Here is a 23,074-nt window from a genome sequence, read left to right as displayed (position 1 = left end):
ACCCCCGCCACAACGGCCCCGTCGGTCAAACAGGCGTGGCCCCCGACACGGAGGGTTCCCATGAGGAAGAAGAAACACTGGAGCTAAAAGGTTAAAAAGATAAAATAAAGACACACAAGATAAAATAACTAAATTTATAATTCTGTAAAACAATAATTAGAACAATAAGATTAAACCTAAGTAAGATAAATAATAAAATAAAAAGTACATAAAATATGTCATAAAATTAGGTCAGACAATGATATATAAAAGATAAAAATCAATAAAAAAAATAAATATGTAAATAAATGTGTTTATTTAAAAATAAATAACTAAAAAGACAAATAAGAAAAGAAGAAAAAATCTAGTAAAAGCTAAACTAAAAAGGTCTTGAGCCTCTTTTTTTAGAAACATCTCCAGTCTCTGCGGCCCTGAGCTCCTCTGGTGGGTTATTCCAAAGGCGAGGATCATAAAACTGAAACGCGGTCTCTCCGTATGTTTTAAGCGGTTATTCAAGCCTAAACTCTCATTGTGATCCAGCTCCTGTTTCACTCTGCACCATGTTGCATCAACCCAGACAGTCAGTGTTGTGCCTTCATCTGAAAGATAATTCTGCCTTTAGACGCTTTGTTACCAGCTGCTCGTTGCAACGACGCATGTTTCATGTTCATTTCTTCAATCAGGTCCAGAAAGAAAGGCCAGACAGCACAGTTAGACAGGAATAAAGTGGCATTTTTCAGAAACAAGACTCCCAAAAAGCCATCAGCCAAAAATGGGACATATTCTGGCATGTTATACAGTCTGTCTTTGAGAAAAAGGAGGAAACTGAACAAGTGAAGGACAAAAGAAGTGGCAGGCCAACAAAGATCTTTGCAGCAGCTGAGTAACCAGAGACTTTACACATAATCTGAGATGCAGCAGCTGATCTGGAGGCCTGTTTGTTGAAGCTTCATTAGAAATGGTCTCAGTGGCTATGAAGAGAAGCCAGGTTAAAGATCGAGGGAAGCCAAATAACAGAAGTACTGAATAGAAACTCAAGGCTGATGAGGGGTAATCCTCTCAGGAGAATAGACATCAAATTTACTGCAACAATCTGGGTTCATCTTGGCCAAAAAAAGGCACAAAGGTTTGAGAGAAGAGCTTTGAATTGTCTTTAAAGAATCCTGGTAAATTATTTCTGAAGATTTCTAAAAGGCATGAGCAGAAATCCTGTCAGAGAGGCTTTTTAAAGGATAAAGGTGGCCATGTTAAGTAGGTTTGTGACTCTTAAAGTCATTAGAAATGTGCAAACTTTGTTCTTTCCTTTTGCTCTGAATGTAATCTATGTTTCAATAAACCCCTGAATCTATATTTCCATTGCCTTGGGCATAAATGACACAGTAATGTGCAGAATTATGCAAAACAAAGTTGTTGTTTTTTAAACCACTTTTATGCCTGATATGAAGTTAAAGTAGACATTTCCTCATCAGTATGCACACAGTGATGTTCTTGCGATCATTAGCAAATGTATGAAATCAGATTTGTTCACGAATCTCCAAGCAAAACTTTTTAAAACTCAAGCAAAAAACAACAATTAAGACCAAAACTTTCTAAAACTCACCAGCCAATCGGAATGCGCCCTTGAAAAGAGCCCGCCCATGAAAGGTTTGTGTCAGTAATTAAACCAAACAATTGAGAACCAAAACCAAAGACTGTGAAGCACAACCAAAAAGAGCAAAAAGGAAGAGGAAACTGCAAACAAAACTACTCAATTTAACTAAACAAAAGCCTAATAGTTTTCATGATGGTTGATAATTTTTGATTTTGAGATCATTTATTTAACTAAAGTTTTAGAAATTTTCGGTTTTAATTGTTTTGTGCTTGAGTTTTAAAACCTTTTGCTTGGAGATTCTGAAACAAATCAGATTCCATACAGATGTACATATGTGAATGGTCACATTATGCGGCGTTACACCACCCAATCTGGCAACACGCGGGACTTTTCTGTCCAATCAGAATTCAACCCGATCGCCGCGAACTGAAGTCAACGCCAGCAAGAAGTCGCGCGAGATTCTTGTTGTCTTTCCTGTAAAGATATTAAACCGTTTAAAAGTTGGTCTTCCCCGAAAAACGTTTCATTTAGTACTTTTACCGACATAACAAGCGGTGAGTGAGCTAATCTAACAGGTTTCCATAGGCTAGCGATGCACACTGTTGCGTGAGATAAGGTAACCTAGCGCAACTTGTTACAACGTCTGACGGCGGAACTGAAGTTTGTTAGCTAATTGGCTAACTTGTAATGCTAATTTCTTCCTTTGATTTATTAGTCCTGGTTAATAATTTGTGTCTTTTAGTAGTCTGGTGTTGACCTGCTGATTTTAACTGAGATTTGCTTTGGTACCTGAGAGAAATGGGAAGAGAAAAGGACGCAAAAGGAGACGCAAAAGTAAAGCGCAAAGCGGCGAAACTGAAGAGCCTGAGTGACAGTGAAAGTGCTGGTGCAGGAGGAGAACCTATCAAGAAGAGCAGGTAAATATTATCTTCATTCCATCACGAAACATTGAGGCATCATGGTGAAATCACTGCTCCGGAGCTCGTGCACGAGCAGCTTCTTCGTGAAGCATGCACGTGACCCTTCTGCAGCACATCTGTGCAGCATCAGAGCTGGCTGGCATGAGGTCTTCTTTCATGTTGTTGAGATGTGGAGACAAATTAATTGGAGGAAAAGAGGAAAGGTTGATTAATGAAATGCATCACGTGGACGTGCACGTGCCTCTTAATGAAATGATGTAAGAAATGTCAGGCTGAGCTGCTGGCATCCATGCAGTCATTTCACAGAGTACTGTTGGTACTCCATCTTCATATGAATAAATTAATTTACTTTGATATGTGATGCGTTTATTGCCATGCATATGTGAGCAGACAAATGAATGTGGAGTGATCTGTCATTGGTTTGTGTAATTGATGAGAGCAGGGAGATGAATAGACACCTGTAAGCGCCACTGGCAGCTTTCTGTGACAGCTAACCTCGTCTTATTTCATGGCACACTGACTGAATTAGTGATTAAGGATCAACTTATCCTCCTCAGCCATGAGACTTATGAAACTCTTTTTCCTGAGCAAGTTTCCCCCCTTGCTTCAACTTGATAAAAGCCAACATGACTGGAGTTTTTGCGACTGGAATCACATCCAGCCCTCCGGTACTGAAAGGTCAAACTGAAAAGACATGTTTTAAAGTGTTCGGGGACACAGCTCGTCTGTTTGACATTTTACCACCCTGCATGACTAAAATGATCCTAACAAGACAGAGACACGAGTCGAACATCAGCTGAAGATTCCTTTAGGGCTTTGTTTGATAGCCGTGCAGTTCAGACTATTTCACGCTGTGATTTGCAGCATTTTCGCTGCTACGTTCAGCAGCGTTTAAAAGTTTTATGTTATAATATAAAACTTTTAAACCCTTTCATTTTTCTTTTTTTTTTTTAACCCTTTCATGAAAGGGAAAACAGCTGCCTGTGAAATAAGATGAAATTGCCTAAAGTAATAAAAGTTCCGCAAAATATATTGGTACCACAAGGAGATTATTAATTCAGTTTCAAATTCAAAACATTTAAATTAGAAAAATGACTAAATATACAAATATTTGTTTTTTTTAAGCTCTAAAACTAAGACTGAAACATAGAATGAATATAAAATAATTTATACAGTTGTGCTCATATGTATTCATACACTTTCATGAAAGAAGGAAAAAAAAACCCCAGCTGCCTGTAAAATAAGCTGAAATTTACTGAAGTAATAATTAATAAAAATGTTATGAAAATAATTCCATTATTTTCTAATTCTGGTTCAATAGAAATATTTATTTAAAAAGCAAACAAATAAGATAATTTATTACATATTCCATCCGTCATAAACTAATATTTAGTTGAACAATCCTTTAATGTTTCCGCTCCAGTCAGGTGTTTTCTGTTCCTCTCAGTCAGACTTCTGCACCTGTTGACAGGTATTTTGTCCCACTGTTCAACAGAAAAGTCTCTCATTTGTCCAGGACCAATTTGTTAGGGTTTTTTTTCTTTCTTCAACTCAATTAAATGAAAAAACAGCGTCTTATATTAGTCAATTATATTTTTGCAAGTTTTTAAGTTGTTGTTCCTTTTTTAAGTCTCCAGTTATTTGAGTGACTGTTGTAAATTCAGCCTTTTCTTTAATGAAAGGGGATGAAGACATATGAACACAGCTGTAAATGTGTTCTTTCTGACATAAATGTCTTGTTCCACACAGGCATCCTTCCCTCTCAGCTGCATTACAAACTTTAGTCAAGTCTACACTTTTCTTGCTGCTGTTATGTCAGCAGAAAAAATAGCTTTTTCCTTGCAAGTTTAACATTCACCAACATGTTTTCTCTCTTTTTCTTTCTTCTTCTATGTTCAACTGTTCATCAGCACAAAGCCGACTAAATCTGCAGACGGGATGGAGAATGGAAAGTCTCACCGGAAGGTACGGCGCCGCTTTACTTTTATTCTCTATGATGTTTGGCTAAAGATGTGTGTCTATAACGGTCCGCCAGAATCCCCGTTTCAGTACCTACCTTGGTTTTTTGTTTGTTTTCCAATTCTTTTATATTTATTCACACAAGGATAACATTTCTTCGCAGATATATACATATATATTCAGGGTGGGAAAATCAAATTGAAAAATCGAAAATCTGGATTTTTTTGCTTTGCAATTTTAAAATTGATCTTATTGTTAAAAAAAAAAAAAAAAAAAGAGAGATTTTTTTCCATATAAATAAGAATAATCCATAATGAAATTTTTATCATTTTTATTGTTTTTATTGGTTTTTTTACTGGTCTTCTTAGGCATAATAGCAGCAGAATGATAGTCTGGCTTCTGTCTGGTTGTTTCCGAAGTGAAATCAAGAAAAATGACGAGCGAAAAGTATTGTTATTTTTTTTCTTTCTACAAAAACCAGAAATATCAAAGAATCATGAGAAACGCAATTTAAATCAAATCGGCACCCAAAAAAATCAGAATCGAATTGAATCAGGACAAAAGCATATCGACACAGCCCTAATATACACACATATGTACCCACATTTTACATATATATACATCTAAAAATAAATACATACACATGTACATAAAACCTACATAAAAAGAAAATAATAATAAAATAATAATAATAAAAGGAAACACAATTTTAAAAAAAATATGACTGCAAAATAAACCCAATGTTTACACATACATATATCAGAAATTTAAGTAATTTCTAGGTTTTTTTTTTTTTTATTATTCAGTGCAGGTGACCATATTTCTTGAAATGTCTCAATTCTAAATTGTATTCTTGTTGTTACCTTTTCCATTTCCATCACGTCTTTCCCACCAGATGTCTTTGCTAGGAGGTTGTGGTTTAAACCAGGAGCTTATCACTTTTTTTGCTACTGTAATAAGAATTTGAATAATTTTCCTGTTCTTAGTTGATACAGTTTTTAGTATAATACCCGACAAGAATATGTGTAATTCTATGTTGAGTTTCTCCTTAGAAACACTTTCAATCTTTTTTCTTACGTTGTCTTAATATTCTCTTGTTATGGGACAGTCCCAGAATATATGTGTGTATGGTCTAACTGGTCCCAGCCCCTCCAGCACTTGTCAGATCCATTCCTGTATTTTGGATGTATTAGTTGGAACAATAAAGTGGTGCATTTTCGATTTCCACTCAAACTCACGCCATAAAACACTGTTCAACATCGTATGTCCAACCTTGAAGGATTCTTCCCAACTTTATCCAGAGATCACTATGTTTCTTTCTTTCTCCCAGTTATTGTCTATTTCCATTTGCAGGGCCTCATACATTTTTAAAAAAAAAAACTTTTTATTGGTACCAGAGTTAGTTATTAACAAATCTTCCAAACAATTTGATCTTTTACAAATATATTTCCATTCTTTGTTTGGTCAAATAATTTCTAATTTGTACCTTGGTTTTAAGGCACAGATGGAGTCCCCGGTGGTTAAAAGTGAAGCCGAAGCAGAAGTGCATAAAACTGCAGTTCCCCCTTCATCCACTAGGGGCTGCAAACCAGAGCAATAGACTCCCATGTTAAAAAGACTAACTTCACAGCAGGAATAAACATGTTTACAGCAGGAATAAACATGTTCACAGCCTGGTACAAAAATCCATTTTAGGTTTAATAGGTCAGGTTTACCTTCATGACAACTGTGGGGGGGGGGATTTTTTTCTAACTCGACCGTAATTTAATCTCAAAATTCATCATATTTAGGGGCGTGTCCTTTTGATTGACAGGTACCCGATCTCCCGCTTCAAGTCAGAACGTAGAACAACCGCAGTTTTTAGCCGGTTAACAACGTGACTTAGCTTTAGCCCGCTTACCTCCGTTACCTGGTTAGCTCTGTTAATCTGGTTATCTCCAGATTAGCCTGGTTAGCTCTTAGCTACAGAAAGCTCAGAGTTTGCTCGATGTCAATCCTCCACCATGACGCTCACAGCCCCTCTCTCAGCTCCACCTCTTTGCCCATATTTGTATTTTCCGGACAAGACTACACGCATGACGCTGCCAAGATGGTGATGGTAGGAACCGCCCACCGAGCTTTAATTCAGCTCTTCAGAAACCTACGGGCGACGTCACGGAGGCTCCGCCCATCTTTTATATACAGTCTATGTTTTAAGGTCAAGGTCAGTGACACAGCTTAACTTTGGTGCAAACAGAAACCTGTTTAATGACATTTGAAATGAAGCTTAATAAAAAAAAAAAAAAAAGAAAACAGCTTGTAGTAAATTCTCCAATGAAGATACTTATATAAAATAGAGATATATTGATGGTTTGTATCGCATGCATACTATAAGCAAGGAGGGACATTTTAAATGAAAAATTAAGATAATTCACTGAAACTTGTAGAAATATTAATTTAATCCACAAAATAAACGTTTCTTTGAACAGTAAAACTTTATTTGCATCTATGCTGTAAAAGTTAAAGTAACACGAGTAGTTTTTAGATAAATTCTGGATTTAAAGTAAAAACATTTTTTACTTTTTACAAACATGAGAAAATCATTTTTTGCTTTTGTTTAAAATAGAAACAATTTAAAGTCCGTAGCATGAAAAGACCTTCATGCTTCCCGTGTTGATTTCAGGGTCGCATAATGAGTTTTCAGCGAGCGCTACTTCATGTGAAGGGGGCGTAGTTAGATGGGTGGGGCTACACAGGGACCGCCTCTCGACCGCCTTTCTTTGTCTTATCCACTTTGTCTTCCAACTGGAAACTTTGACAACAGAGGAGGGTCTTCTACCTTTGGTTTGTGCGTGAAACTGTCTGATCGAACCGATTTTTAAGGATCTCCGACCTTCATGTCAAATTAAAGCCGCTGCTGATCCAGAGAAATCTCTGTTTATTGAATTATTGCATCTTTATTTAATCTTGACGTGAAGCTTGAAAATTATTTTTGTGTGTGTAATTCATGTTGAATGGATAACACACTCCCCGCTGTTGTTACTTGGAATAAAACACTGTGAAATTGAGATGTATGGATCTGATGCTTGTTTATTATGAGTAAGGAGCCCAAACGACACACTTGCTGCAGCTGCTGTATCCTCAGAATCTCTTGTTCTTGTGCTGGTTCATCGATGTGCCTGTCCTTGCAACGTTGGCATGCTGCGCTGGACTTTAATGCGTTTTCCTCCCTGCAGGTCAAGAATCCGAAGACGGAAAACGTGGAGCCGGTCACCAGTTCCAGGTAGGAATGGATTCTTAATGCCAGAAGAAGACGCGCTTTAAAGCTGAGAGCTGACTATGTCTGATGCTGCTTTTGTGCCAAAAGTCCCTTTTGTCTGTTTTTCTTCTTTCTTGTTCCCTCAATTCAATTCAGCTTTATTTGTATAGCGCCACTTCACAACACTGTTGTCACAGGACACTTTACATACACTTCATTTCAAGCCAATTCATACATATCCTATAATAGAAACCAACTGATTGCATCGAGTCATGACTTGGATCCAATCCCCCATCCTGAGCTGCACACGGCGACAGTGGGAAGGAAAAAACTCCCCTTTAACAGGAAGAAAACCTCCGGTAGAACCCGGCTCAGGGAGGGCAGCCATCTGCCTCGACTGGTTGGGGTGGAGAGGGCAGGAAAGAGATCTCCTGCGGGGACAGACGTTCATGCGACGTGTCTCTGAAAACGAGCTTCGCTCAGGAGATGAATGGATCAGAACGCTTGCTTAGCATTGATGGATGTGTCCTCCATGTCCGAAGACCCACTGCGTCCAATCCGTCTCGCAGCAGCGTTTCTGGAGCGGTTAGTGGATTATTTTCCTGTTGTAGACCAAACCAGACTTTTCCAAGAGGTGTTGTTTGGAGTAACTATTTGTCTAAATTTGGCTTTCAATGCACCCCCCCCATCCCACCTCCAAGCGGTAAGTGTGCACGTGGGCGTGCAGGGAGGAAAGCGAAGGCCTCGCTGCAGAGTTTCTGAAGAAACACAAGGCTATTAGAAGCACAGAGTGGAAATGTCAATGGAAGCAGTGACCCGCCTTTCTTTGGAGAGCTTTTATGGATTTTGTTCAGTGGTGCAGCGTAGCAAAAAAAAGTTTGTCAGCTCTGCTTCTATTTCTCTCCTCACTGTGGCCTTAAACTCAACTTCTCGTCTGCACAAAGCAAGCCGGGAGGGAGTCGGACGGAGGCTTCTTCCACGCCTTCAGGTTCTAATGGCAGTAAAAAGCCTTGTTAGCATCCTGAACATTTATTTCATTTTTACAAATCACATAAAAACAGTGACACACCAACAAATACATTGTATACTTGTAAAAAATTTGAACTCCCTAGAAGCTATCTTTAGCTTATAAATGGGACCCAAGACCTAACTGTTTATCATAGTTATGTAATAAAGAAACAATCCCACAATTTCCCCAGATTTCCTCAGGTCCACAGATACAAGACCTCAACACAGGTACTGGCACAAAAGAAACATATATATATATATATATATATATATATATATATATATATATATATATATATATACAATAATTATACTAAAAGTGAGTTACGTCATTTAATCCTCAACCTGTTGTTATTTGGGTTATAAAAGAAAGTGATTATTAAGAACATTGATGTGTCAGTAATTTCCAGAGGAGTGAATGTGATCAAGACGCAGCGTAGCGCCGAGTTTCTGCATTTACTTTTCTCATCAGAATTCCCTCCGTCGACGAGCGAAGCCCGACGCCGAGGGACGGCTGGAGCTCATCTAGTCAGCGCGGCTGGATTCTGCTAATATTAATCTGTCAAGTAAAAATGATTCATCTGCAACTTGTGCAGAAATACAAGTTAAGCGATTAATCGTATTTTAATCTCAGTACGATCTGGGTTTCCATCGATGATAAAAATAAAAGGGTGTGATTATTTTCCTCTCTGCAGTTTCCTCTCCTGCTGTCTTCAGCTGCTAATCGAGCGTCTCTGGCGTTGCAGCGCTGTGCTGTAAACTCCTCCCACAGCCGCTTTGCTTTCATTCAGACACTGTTGCCAACTTGGAGACTTTCTCGCTAAATCTGGAGACTTTTTTTGTTAAAAGCGACAAATCTAGCAGCTTTTACTGGAGTTATTAGAGACTTTTCTGGTGTTGTGGCGACTGACTTGAAGGCACATATTGTTCTGCAGTTACTGTAAGGAAGGAGCAGCGGGAGCCTCTCCCGTCCTAAAGCACTCCCAGGCGGCCAGTCTCAGTCGGCTTACAGGGCCGACATAAAATAGCTCCTATATAAGCGGTAAAAGCGGATTAAACAACTCGGAACCGTGCATTAGACGGTTATAATGTACGACACGGAGCCTAGAACACCACGACACGCAGCGTTGTTTATAAATACTGGATAATTGTGTTAAATAATCACGATCTCCTTTTCAGTCAAAATAATCGTGATAAGAATTTTTGTCATAATCGAGCAGCCGTAGTAAAAGTAGTAAAATAATATCTTGGCTTTTGTCAAAGAAGAATGTGGACGTCATGAACGAACCCGCCGTCGAGGATTGGTGAAGCAAACGTTCAGAGTTTGCAGTTAGCATTAGCAACTTGAGCTAACGGTTAAGGCGGTAGATGCTAATGAGTGTGAGACGTGTGACGGTGTGATGGCCGGGGGTTCTCAAGCTGGGGCTTGGGACCCACATGGGGTCGTGAGTTTATTTCAGTCAAAACGATATAAACTCTACATTTCTGCAACGTATGAAATTCTTTTTTTTTTTCTTCTTTTTTTTTTATGAAACCACTGAAGCAGGCAAATCTGTGAAATTATCTTAATTTAACTTGTTAAAACATAAAGATCGAAGTTGGTAAACGTGTCATGAGTCTGATGATGATGATGATGATGATGATGAATCTGGCATCATCTGCATGACAGAAGCAGATTTTTGGGATGACCTCGGTGCTGCGGTGAACCGGGTCCACTGAAAACCACTTTATTCTCCTCATCCTGCCGCCAGCGAGGCTGTTGTTACCGCCGTTTATCTGTTCGTTTGTACGAATCCAGATCAGCATCTGGATGCAGGCACACCCAGCTGTGTCATGTTGGTGTTGAGAGAAGCACCGCAGTCGGACCTTTAGTCTCTTCTCGTGCTTGTTGAGGAAAAGACTTTTGTCTGGTTTTAACGTGAGCGCTGTGATGATTCTTCACCTCCTCCTCAAGTCTTCCTCGTTCTGTGTCGGATCTGGTGAAGCAGACACCAGAGAGGTTCTCCTTCGCCGAACACAAGCTGGGCATATTTATATTTACAGCTGTTTAAATAACACGGATATGTCGTGTTTTCAGGGTTTCTGGCGTCTTTTTGGGTTAAATTCTCTGCAAATGAAAGAAAACCAGAATTATTTGTAAGGACGCTGTTCTGTTTAGTTTTTTTCCCCCTTCATTTTGACCGTTTTCCTGTCACTTCTGGTTCTTCTGGGAAATTCATGCTGTTCTGTAATTACTACTTTTTTCATTTGGAACGGCTGTAATTATGTCTTTATCATTACTGTTTGGATAATTATGACAATTATGTGTGATTACTTTTGGTCAGTAAAGCATCATTTTGAGCTTATTTTTCCACATGTAGGGGTTGGTTCAGGCCAGCCGTGTGGCCATCAGGGCAGCGACGCGTCGACCATTAAGCTCCTTTTTTACCCAGTTGTTGTTTTTTATGTCGAAACTTATTTCTAATAAAACTTCAAATCTGATTTAGAAATGAAGAAAACATAAAAGACTTCCGCTCTATGATGTGTTTATGATCTGGAATGAAACTGACCTGCAGGTTTTGTTCTGATGATCTTCCTGCAGTTTGGAGAGAAACCCCGAAGAAAACTTCTTCTTTCTGTTTTTATTGTAGCGACTTTGTGAAACAAGAACCGGAGGAAGACGAGTTCATCGTGAAGAAAGGACTGAAAAGGAAGAGAATTAAAGACGAACCGACGGACGGAAGTTCCCGTTCCTCTGCTTCACCTGCGTAAGTCTGAATTCACGGGCCCACTGCTGCTGGTGGGACCGCTTAACCGGACCCGGTCCGCCTGCTTTAACCGGACCCGGTCCGCCTGCTTTAACCGGACCCGGTCCGCCTGCTTTAACCGGACCCGGTCCGCCTGCTTTAACCGGACCCGGTCCGCCTGCTTTAACCGGACCCGGTCCGCCTGCTTTAACCGGACCCGGTCCGCCTGCTTTAACCGGACCCGGTCCGCCTGCCGTAACCGGACCCGGTCCGCTTGCTTTAACCGGACCCGGTCCGCCTGCTTTAACCGGACCCGGTCCGCCTGCCGTAACCGGACCCGGTCCGCTTGCTTTAACCGGACCCGGTCCGCCTGCCGTAACCGGACCCGGTCCGCCTGCCGTAACCGGACCCGGTCCGCTTGACGGCCGTGGGTCTCGGTTTGCTTGCAAACGGACGATCCAGCAACCAATCAGGAGGGGACGTTTTCCAACCAGAATAAAACCTGAAGAAGGAGGAAGATGATCGTTTTGGAGTAAAACCAAAAAGCAAGTCTTCAGAACTCACCAGAACCTTTTAGAACGACCAAACCAGACCCGTTTATGTAGAACCGAAGACCCGACCTGCATGCTAACACACAAGTAGAAAATCCACCGCGTCCCTCTTTCATCACTTTTCTTTGTACTTTTTTTTTTTAACTCGATTTATGTGGTTTTATGATAAAACGGTGTTTCCGTGGTGGCGTCACCTCGTGGCGAGCTGCTGTTTTTACCAGTTCAGTTTGAACACGAACCGAACCGCCCAGTCGGACCGAGACCCCCGGACTCTCCTGGATCCTCCAGAAACGGATCTTTTAGCTGCGCAGCAGAATCATAACCATAATATCTTTGGTGCAGGCTTTTTGTTTTTACAGTCTCAGAATCTTTATTCCAGATGAACTCGTCTCTTTTTCTGCAGCTCAAAGAAGAATGGCCAGCGGGGACGTGACGAGGAAAGCCAAGACCAAGCTCAGAAGAACAAGTCAAAAAAAAGGGCGGAGAAGGTAAAGCTTCACCTTCCAGGTGACCCGTCTCCAGCAGCGAGGCTTCGGTTAACGCTTCATGTCTGCTCAGGCTGTGAAGAAAGAAGAAGAAGGAGAGCATCCGGTGTCAAAAAAGGCCAAGAGGACGAAGGAGGAGATCGAGGAGGCGAGACAGCTGAAGTTAAAGAAGAAGGAGGAGGAGGAGCAGAATCGCTGGAGATGGTTGGGAAATCTTGCGTTGACCTCCTCCTGCTCTACCTTTTCCTCTCTCATCATGCTGCTCTCTGTCAGGTGGGAGGAGGAGAAGTACGAAGACGGCGTGAAATGGAAATACCTGGAGCACAAAGGACCCTACTTTCCTCCAGAGTACCAGCCGCTCCCCGACAACGTCCACTTCTACTACGGCGGTCAGTACGAGGGTTCTGCACAATAATGTTCCTCTCAGACACGTTATGAGAAAATAGACTTTTCCTGCACTTCAGGGAAGATTTTACTGGAAAGGTTTCAGTTTGATTCCAGCGAAACACGTCTGACACATTCATGTGTTTAGACACTGAAGAACTTCCATCCAAGAAGAGAAAAGTCTGAAACGAAACCAGTAATGTGCTTTTTTTTAAAAAAAACAAACATGAGAGGAAGTCATGAGAAGTGGGAAAACAGCTGTTTTTTTCTTTTTTTACTGCATTTGCATATTTTGGCTTTGATTATGCATCGATACAAGTTAAATATAGATATAAACTGTGAATTTTTTAGCTGCATTGTTGATTTATTTCTATTTTTACACCCTGAATGAGGTGTTTTAATGAACTTGAATAAGAAAAATTATTTCAGTCTTGACGTTTGATGCAATCAGGAAATGGTTGTTTAAAATTTAGCATCAGTTTCAGTCCCTTTAGGATCCATGTGGACATAAAACACGTCTTTAAAAGTCTTAATAATGTCCTGAAGCGGTCGCAGTTTTCTGCATGACATGATGGGCCTCCATGTTCCCACATTGCCTCCAGCGTTGCCGCTCTGCTCCTTGCTGCTCTGCTTCTCTCCTCCTCGTTCCTTGCTTTTGATCGGAGGTGTGATGAAAAACGAATCGGCAGGCGGAGAGTTCCTTTTTACACATGGACGACCACCAAATGTTCCGGTTTTAATTCAACATTTCTAGAATTTAACATTCCATGTTGCTTCTGTAAACCGTCTCGCAGCAGATGCTCCGACATCGTGATGAATGATTCTTTGGGGTTTTCTCTGTTTGTTGCTACAAAGTCGGCAGCAGGAGTTGAGTTTAAGGATCCGCTACTTTAGAAAATGTTCTTCAGGTTTCCACAGAAGTTCTGAAACGTTTGATCACCCTGAGTTTGCCGCTTTCCGTCCATGCCGGAGGCTCTGCGCCTGGTTGGTCTGCGGGGTTGTTGCCATGGGGATGGCTCTTATCTGGGTAGCTCGGTTGGTGTTTTATATTTTTTTTCAGTATGCAAAAACAGTTTTCTTGTTCTAAAGCACTTTGTGCTACTTGGCAGAAAAGTGCTGTAGAAATAAAATGTATGTGATCGATTGATTGCAGACGACTTCCTGCAGGACCTGTTGTCTTTGCAGGGGCGGGGGGGCGCAGGACTTCTGGACCCTCTGGTTCAGTTTGAGCCTGAAAATGCATCGAATCATCTGATTGGAGGGAAATTTTAAAATGTTGAAAGTGAAGAAAACAGTTTATAAACTCCTTAAATGAGCAAATTAGAATGAAATCCCACTGAAGACTCTGGATCAGGGGTGTCAAACTCCAGTCCTGGAGGGCCGGTATCCGGCAGGTTTTTGTTCTTTCCCTCTACAAACACAGCTGATTCAAATCAAATTGATCCAGCAGCTTCTTGTCAGCCAATTTTTTAATTTTGGTCAGGTGGGTGAGAGCATGGAGACAACAAAAACCTGCAGGATAGTGGCCCTCCAGGACTGGAGTTTGACACCTGTGCTCTAGATGGTTAATGCAGATGTGAGAGAAGGCCTGAACCTGCGAGCGGCTCCACCAGACCTGCCATAAGCTGCTGCTCACACAGCGGGATGCTTAGCGTGCCAGAGCTTCACCGGGTCAGTGCTGATTGATGACTGTAATTGTTTTTGCTTTGTTTAGCAATCTAACCACAATGTCGTCCTGCGGGACTCGGTTTGATCCGCTAATTCCTCAGCGCGTGCGCTCCTGTTTGTCTTGCATTCCTGGTCGTGGGCTTGAATGTCGATCTCTGTCCTTGTCTTTGAACCTCCCTCTATAAATTCATGGATTAGTCTGGCAGCCCTCTGGAGGAGCCGAGGAAGGTGGTGCTGCATGTCGGATTTGGGTGAATAACAGACCTCCGTCGGGTTGCTCGTAACAGAGAGGCCACAAGAGAAGACGGTCAGGTGATGTTTCTGTGTGCAGGTAAGGCGGTGAAGCTGAGTCTGGCTGCAGAGGAAGTGGCGCTTTTCTTCGCCCAGATGCTCGACCACGAGTACACCACGAAGAAGGTGTTTCGGGAGAACTTCTTCAAAGACTGGAGGAAGGTAAAGTTGAAGACGGAGACGTCTGAAGATGCACAGAGTTCCTGCAGGGCCTCAAATTCACTGATTTACATTGAAGGCCTTGAAAAGTCTGAAAAACGCCTGCATTATTTAATCCCAGTTGTTTTACTTCCAGCTGCTCCTTCGCTGTGTTCCGGTTGGGAAACTGGTTCAGATAGAAGAATAAAACTCTCCAGCGGTTTTCATAAAAAAATGTTTTTTTACGTTCCTGATCAGTAACGACGACGTTTATCTGACCCGCCTCAACGACGTGTTTCCCGACGACAACTCGCTGCTGCTTGCCGTAGTTTTCGGCGCATCGTACCGCGGTCGGTGAGAATCCTAATGCCAGCTGGCGGCGTTATTTTCATATCTATATACACACGTAGTTTGGTGAGTTAAGTCACTGCAATATCACTGTAATAATAATACAGGCGTCACCATAGCAACGATCAGCTGCTTTTCACAGGTGAACGAGAGAAACGCGCTGTAACTCAACAACGGTTTAGGATAAAAACTACATCCAGGCTGACAGAAAATAGTTCCTGTACTTTAGCATATTTAGTAGGAGGGGGGTGTTAAATCGAAAAATCAAAAATTGGGATTTTTTTTTTTGCTTCACAATTTTAAAATCTTTTTTTTTTTTTTTATTTAAAAAAAAACAACTTTTTTTCTTTTTTGTAAAAAATAAAAATAATCCATTATAAAACCTTTTGTCATTTTCATTGTTTTTAATGATCTTCTTACTTTTCTTGTGCATTATAGCAGCAGAATGATGGTCTGGCTGCTGTTTTGGTACATTTTTTTGTTTTGAATCTACAAAAATCAGCATTATTAAAGAATTGTGAGAATTACAATTTAAATCAAATCGACACCCAAAAAAACGGAATCGAAACGAATCGGGACAAAAGCACGTCATCACAGCTCTAACATTTAGCAAAGAAATAAACATTTGTTATAAATTTTTTCCATGTGGTTCTGGTATTCAACAACTCTGATCCGTGCGTTATCGGTTCACGGTTTTAATATACAACACGGAGTCTAGGAAACCGCGACGCAGCCGAGTTGATGCACGGTTCTAATGCACGGACAGTACGTACGGTGTTAGTCTTACCCGTGCTACTGAGGGAAAGTTTGCCTCCTGTGTTGCTAACCTGTATCCGACCAGTCCGGCTTCCTCAGCGGGCTAGCAATGAAGGACACACCGTCTCCGTTTTAGTTCTTCTGCCGGCAGAAAGTCTTGGGATTGTGGCATCAACACCCGTTTTCTGTCTTTTCGTCAGTTTAGCTTCCACTATTACACATACGATACGGCTAACCCCACCGAACAGCTGCCGGCAGACTTTTCCAGTCGTACAAAAACATTTTGACAGATTTAAGTCCAACAGAAATCAGACAGAGCTCAGTGAATGCAACCAGAATTCATTTATACTTAAGTACACTTTATGATCGGGAAATACATGAGGCTTAACGGACACAAGAAGCCTTACGAAGAATTTTAACAAAGACAACAACGGACTGCAAGTTGTGCAACTTTCCATCTGGAATCTCACCGAGTTCCCAGCTCGGAGTGCCGAGAACGTGTCGCCATTTCTGGCAAAAAACCTGCAGATATCTCCACGTCTTCATACGTAGGGATGAAATGATGAATCCCATCATGGCCCAGTTTGACCATTATGAAGGAAATTTCCTCCATTGTGGCCTGAACAGGTCTGTAAGAGGTGCTGACCGAGAGAAAGCTGCGAGAGGCCGGGTTGCACAACAACCCGACTCCGTATGAACTGGAACTGTGGCAGACAGCAGAAACCTGGCTGTTATTAGTGTGTGTGTGTGTTGTGTAAATACAGGATGAGCGTGTGATGGAGGCTCGTAGCGGCTCTGTCAGGGTGTCCTCCGTACAGAGAAAACATGGTGCCAAGCCCCAAGGCATATCATACAGAATTAATTTTGCGCTGCTTAGTGCTCAATGCTCTTGAAAATACGATTTATGTGAAAGCATTGATATGCTAATCCAGACAACGAGCTCCCTGCATACGAACAAATCCAATTAAAGTGTTTTATTATAGCCGGAAAAAGCCGTCCTCGCTTCACTGCCCTCTGAGCCCGCCCACTGTCGGGTGTCATTCATGCTTAGGCATGCAGACGGCCTGCCTGTCCACACAGCCAGCGCTGCTGGAGAGGTGTGTGTGTGTGTGTGTGTTGGTTCTGTAATGAGCACAGATAACAAAGCTGGGTTACATCAGCACTTATCTGAAGGCTTGATTGAGTGATTTCATTGATTCTAAATGTTTATCGGCTGGAAACGGTTTGGTTTGTCTGCTGGTAAATATTTGGATTCCTTCGCTGTTTGTCCTGCAGAGTAAAGACTCGGTAAAACCTGATCGTTCAGGACGTCACGTTCTGCTGCAGCTCTGTCCAGATGCTTTCAGCTGACCTCGGGGTCACACAGAAACACACTTTAGATGGCAGGAAGTGATGAAAAAGCCATTTGTGATGTTTTAGCTCCAGAAACTGGAGAGGGAAGCTTTGTGTTGCATCTCTGCTGTGGAAGAACCTCACCGACCCCCCCGTGTGTAAAAACCGACCAGTATCTGCTCCATTCTGCTGCATTTCCAGTCCGCTGCAGCTTCCTTCATCTAGACTGAAGCTGAAATGTGCAGCATCTGCATAAAGTTTCTGTTCCTGCAGTAATTTCTGCTTTTAGGAGGACTATATAAGCGTTAGCTTCCTCTGACTTCCTTTCAGACGTTTTTATTATTTATTATAACAGGACGGTTTTGATGTGAGACAGTGAAGGAATGCGGCACAATGTGCCTTTTTTTACTCGCCTTTCATTCCAGCGTATTTTCATCTCCCTGCTAATTTTAAAGGGACATTAAGCGGAAAAGAATCAGAAATAAAAAGGTGTGATTTCAGCTGCAGCGTAGCCTGGCGACGCACGCCGTTGAGGTGGAGGGAGGCGTGGCTTACAGCTGTGCTCATATTTATTCATCTCCTTTCATTAAAGAAGGAGAAAAACAGCTGCCTGTAAAATAAGCTGGAATTGACTAAAGTAATAATAAATAAAAAAAATTATGAAAATCATGACATTATTTTCTAATTCTGGTTCAATACAAATATTTTTTTAAAAAGCAAACAAATAAGATAATTTATTCCATATTCCATCAGTCATAAAGTAATATTTAGTTGAAGAATCCTTTAATGTTTCCGCTCCAGTCAGGTGTTTTCTGTTCCTCTCAGTCAGACTTCTGCACCTGTTGACAGGTATTTTGTCCCACTGTTCAACAGAAAAGTCTCTCATTTGTCCAGGACACATTTGTTTGTTTTTTTTCTTTCTTCAAGTCAATTAAATGAAAAAACTGTCTTATATTACTAAATTATATTTTAGCAAATTTTTTGCTATTGTTCCTTTTTTAAGTCTCCAGTTATTTGAGTGACTGTTGTAAATTCAGCCTTTTCTTTAATGAAAGGGGATGAAGACATATGAACACAACTGTAGGCTCTGCAGGTGGTGTCAGTCGCTTTTTGGCCCTTTAAGTAAAACCTAGAGGAGAAAAGCTTTGCAGTCCGGCGGCTCAGCAGTGTAACGCAGCTTGTCCCTTTGCAGGAAATGACCCCAGAGGAGAGGTCGCTCATTCTGAAACTCGACAAGTGCGACTTTGGAGAAATCCACCAAATGCATAAAGCCAAGGTGGAAGCCAAGAAAAACATGACCAAGGAGGAGAAATTGGTAAAGATCATCTTTATTGATCCTTCTGTGCTTCGTGGTGACCTTCTGTGTGACTCCCGTGCACGTTCACCGTGTGCCATAGGCTCTGAAAGAAGCCAATCAGAAGATCATCGATGAGTACGGCTTCTGTCTGCTGGACCACCACAGAGAGCGAATCGGCAACTTTAAGATCGAGCCTCCGGGTCTGTTCCGAGGGAGAGGCGAGCATCCCAAACAGGGAATGCTGAAGAAAAGGATTCAGCCTGAGGACGTCATCATCAACTGTGGCAGGTAAGCCGGGCTGGTGGACTTCGCTTGAGCAGAATCGTTCCCTGAAATGATGCCGTTTTAAAACCAGAACAGTCATGGGAAGGAAAGGGAAATGTTCTGCGAATGTTACTGGGATTAATGTTTTTATTTTTCACCATGGTAATGTTTATGCTACTTGTTTTCATAAATCTGTAGAAGTTTGATGTGAAGAGCAGGAGTGTTTCTGCAGTGGTTCTTCTGAGAAAGCCCGACCCACTTCGTTCAATGAGAACTTCAGACTCTGTATGTGGTCATGCAGACCCCCTGCAGCGGCTGGGGAGACCCCTCCGGGCAGCTTGTCTCAGCTCGAGAAGCACCGCGTCTCCTGGCTCGTGCAGTTTGACGTATTTACTTGCTCTGGCAGGGAATCCCGTGTCCCCGTGGCGCCGGCTGGCCATCGCTGGAAGGAGGTCCGACACGACAACACGGTGACGTGGCTGGCCAGCTGGACTGAAAACATCCAGGGCTCCATTAAGTACATCATGCTCAACGCCAACTCGAAGCTGAAGGTAAAGAGATGGTGGTTTCCCCGGCGGTCTCGTTTGCAGCAGCTGCTTTTTGTTTGGATCTGGTGAAACTTCAGCTTTAAAAGTGAAAAAAAAACAAAACCCTCCTCTGTATTGATCGGTCATAAAATAGGATTTGATTTTTCTTCTTGGTCACAGTTATTGACAGATAGAGTGGGCTGGAACTAATTCAGCTTGCAGCTCTGGTAATTAAACAACCCTGTTAGATAATCGTTGCTAGTGGAGGTTTGGAGCGTTTCAGCTCCTCCTTTCTCTGGACTGGTCCTGTTCAGGTGGTTGAGGCTGTATTACTGGTAACCACCACACTCTGGCAGCCTAACAGACTCGCTTTAAAACCTCCAGAAATGGATCTGGTTCAGGTTCCTTATCTTACTGCTTCAGATTGGCTTTGATGGGGGATAAAACCCGGATGGAGGAGAGGAACCAGGCTCATGGCAGGTGTGTGTCTCAGGGGGAACAAGCAAAATACTAACGGTGAGGCAGTTTTAGAGGTTTCATCCCTGTTGGCTGTGAATACATTGCATCGCTACGGTTGTGTGAAGCTAGACTTCAGACATCCTGTACATGGATACTGGCTGTTCCATGCGTTCAGTGTTAGTTTATGGTTCGGTTGTAAAACCAAATATCTTCCGACCAGTTAAAAAAAACGAGTCCAGACCCCCTCATCTTTCAGAAACAAATCCATCCACACCGATTTGCATCATTAAATACATTCATCAGCATTTCAAACCCCAAATTCTGTCCAATCAGTAAAAAAAATCGGGATGGAATCGGGATGAAAACATATGGTCACTGCTCTACTAGTCGCCCACGGTTGGATGAACAGGATCTGTTTTCCGTTCGGGCCAGTTTCCATGTGCTAAAAGCTGATCCAGTGTTTACCCTGCAGGCTGGTGTGGAATAACCAGTTTCCTATCTGCTGCTTCTGGATTTTATTTCTTTATTTTTTACCAGACTCTGTTATATTCATGGATTTCTGTGTTTCTGTTGTTCATGGATGAAGGGAAGCTGGCGTGTGGCCCGAGTGCACCCCGTATCTTCTGCTGCTGTAACGTGTGAATTTCCCCAGTGTGGGACGAGGAAAGTCCGTCTTATCGAATCCCAGTCGGTGGCTAAGCCATGTGCTTTAACACACGCCGCTATGAGGTGTTGACAAGAAGTGGAAGATGGAGCGGAAATAACCGTTCAGGTCTCTTCGATTCGAATCTGAGTCCGTTTGCTTGGAAAGCCGCTTCGTTTGGGGAATCATGTCCAAATGAATTCTGATTGGAGTCAAAGACGCGGACTAGAAAAGGCATTGTGGGTTCAGTGAAATGCATTATGGGTAAATGCAGCTGAAACACGGATAAGTTTCTGTTCTGGACAAGAGAAATGTGTGATATAAATCTGATGGATCTGATGCTCCGTGTTTAGCTGGTAAAGACCAGGTTGTTCTGTTTTAACCTGTAGATAACCTGCGTCTTGTCTCTTCTTCTCCTTCAGTAAGTCTCGGTGCAGCGCCTCCTCTGGCGGGGACTGGAACATCTTATTTAAAAGATCTGATTTGTCTGAACAGTGCCGCTTGAACGCAGACCCAGCTGAACCGAGTCCCTCATCAGACCCGGTCTAGCAGGCCATCGTGGTGTCTGAGGCGTAGACGTACAAACCCCTTGAGGAAAAGGAAGCACCTGGTCGGCTGACCTCAGTTTGTTTGGGATTAATTCTTCTCATTACAGAATAATAATCCTCAATCTGTCTGGAACTGCTTGGAACACAACTCTCCTGCATGAAGCAGACACATGAAACATGAACAAAACTTTAGATCGCAACACTTTCCAGCGCTGCATGACCCGAGCCGGGAAGGTCTCAGGTGAGATCCCACCTGTCCATGGACCACAAGGTTCAGCTTCTTCTGCAGGACGTTACACTGCTGAGTGCAAACCATCTGAAACGAACAGAACTGCGCCACCACTTCTCCAGCTTCATGTTGGTTCCTGCACTGAATCCCGTGTTCCTCCTGTTTAAATGTTCTTTTCAAGTGTTTTTAATGTATTTTTATTCAGTAGCCTTACAGTGTGAAATTTCCTTCAGTGACCAAGTCCGACCCTCCGCAGTTTTTATCCCGATGTAACGGTAAACAGACTCGGTCACCATCTCGCTCTTTCCTTCTCCCCTCCTCAGCTGGTTCCCTTTACTCAGTCTCTTCTATCATGTTTCCTGAGGAAAGGTTAAGTTATTCCACCGGTGGTCTCCATGACAATCTGAGAGCATGTTGATTGACTGTGGCTTTAATTGTGTCTTGGTTGCTCTTGATAACCAGCCAGAAACAGTAGGTGAGAAGAATTTCATCATTAAAGTTGAGTCTTTGTGTTGCTTCCTGCGTTCTCATCATGATTAACATACTGAATGTTTCCATTTGAGGCTTTTCAGGAACAAATTGCTTTCCGTTATCAGGCTGTCACTGGAGTGTGTTTCATGCCTGCTCTTCATTCATTATGCCTCATTCTCGCCGTCTCCTCTGCTGCATGTCCTAATCTTGCTTTTCGTCGACACTTTCTTTTCCTCCTTGTGTAAAAATGCAGGGAGAGAAGGACTGGGAGAAATACGAAGTCGCTCGGAAGCTGAAGTCGTGTGTGGACGACATCCGGAACCAGTACCAACAGGATCTGAAGTCTAAGGAGATGGTCAGACGCCAGAGAGCTGTCGCGCTCTACTTCATAGACAAGGTCTGGTTTTACCTGCTGAAATCAGTTACATGTGAAATAATTCCCTTTTGGCTCTTACCAAACTCTTAATTTCATCAAACTCATTGAATTTCTGTTTTTCTTTTGCTATTAAAATGAAAGTAAATGGGTTTCATCTGGGTCGACAAGCAGCAGGTTCCAAATAACTGAGAATAACTTTAAAGGTGAATTATTCCTGATAGACCTGAGTAGTTGCATTTGCATGACCGAGGTCATCGGCTAGCCGACTCTGGAAGGTGGTGGGGAGGTGGACTTCCAGTCAGGATGAGCCTTCTGACAACAACAATCTCCAGCATCAGAGACGAGAATGTTGCAGCGAGCAGCCGAGGATGGAAAGTTCAGCTTCTGGTTGGAAAGTTATTTTTAAGCCTTCGGCTTTCTGCCGCCTTCGTACGTAAACGGTACATCGTTTCAAACATCGCCTCGTGTCACCATCCTCTTGCTTCCGTTTGTCTTTCACGTGGCTGCGGTTTAGTCAGCTCCTCCACTAGAGGGCAGTGCTGAGTTCAGAGTTCACTTCTGCGTTCTGACAGCAGCTGGAGCGGTAATACATCGCTGGAAAGCTCACAACCAGACAAAAACTTCTGGAGCTTTTTATGTGACGGTTTCTGCGTCATCGGCTTTCTTCTTCTCTGGTTTCCTCCTCCTGCTGATTGCATGTCAGCTATACAGCTCTACGCCACCCCCGTTGTTTCTGGTGGTACTGATCTGTTTTCTGCATCGTGACGGATATCTAAGCTTCTTGACAATGGACCAGATTACTCCAGTCCGGTCCGTCTGTCTGTGTAAATGGGCCTTCAGAGCAGAGACCCCTAACCCTGGTCCTGGAGGACCGGTGTCCTGCAGG

At 42.4% G+C, this 23,074-nt stretch overlaps 1 protein-coding gene across 1 annotated transcript in view; it reads left to right on the top strand.

Annotated features, from left to right (window-relative positions):
* Positions 1-2,368: 2,368 nt before the first annotated feature.
* LOC306769641 (DNA topoisomerase I, mitochondrial) overlaps positions 2,369-23,074 on the top strand; it is a gene marked incomplete at its 5' end in the record, with an annotated part of 34,640 nt that continues 13,934 nt past the window's right edge. Inside the window, 12 exons of the mRNA XM_079258324.1 lie at positions 2,369-2,487; positions 4,401-4,455; positions 7,665-7,711; positions 11,326-11,442; positions 12,376-12,460; positions 12,531-12,661; positions 12,731-12,846; positions 14,841-14,962; positions 18,567-18,689; positions 18,772-18,959; positions 19,342-19,486; positions 22,066-22,209. Of these exons, the coding sequence (XP_079114450.1) occupies positions 2,369-2,487; positions 4,401-4,455; positions 7,665-7,711; positions 11,326-11,442; positions 12,376-12,460; positions 12,531-12,661; positions 12,731-12,846; positions 14,841-14,962; positions 18,567-18,689; positions 18,772-18,959; positions 19,342-19,486; positions 22,066-22,209 (1,392 nt within the window). The remainder of the gene's footprint in view (positions 2,488-4,400; positions 4,456-7,664; positions 7,712-11,325; positions 11,443-12,375; positions 12,461-12,530; positions 12,662-12,730; positions 12,847-14,840; positions 14,963-18,566; positions 18,690-18,771; positions 18,960-19,341; positions 19,487-22,065; positions 22,210-23,074) is intronic.

Source organism: Telmatherina bonti (assembly GCF_933228915.1).
Source record: "Telmatherina bonti genome assembly, chromosome: 2".
In the NCBI taxonomy this organism is placed as follows: Eukaryota; Metazoa; Chordata; class Actinopteri; order Atheriniformes; family Telmatherinidae; genus Telmatherina; species Telmatherina bonti.
The sequence above is the reverse complement of the archived record's forward strand: the minus strand, read 5'-3'. Positions and strand labels throughout refer to the sequence as shown.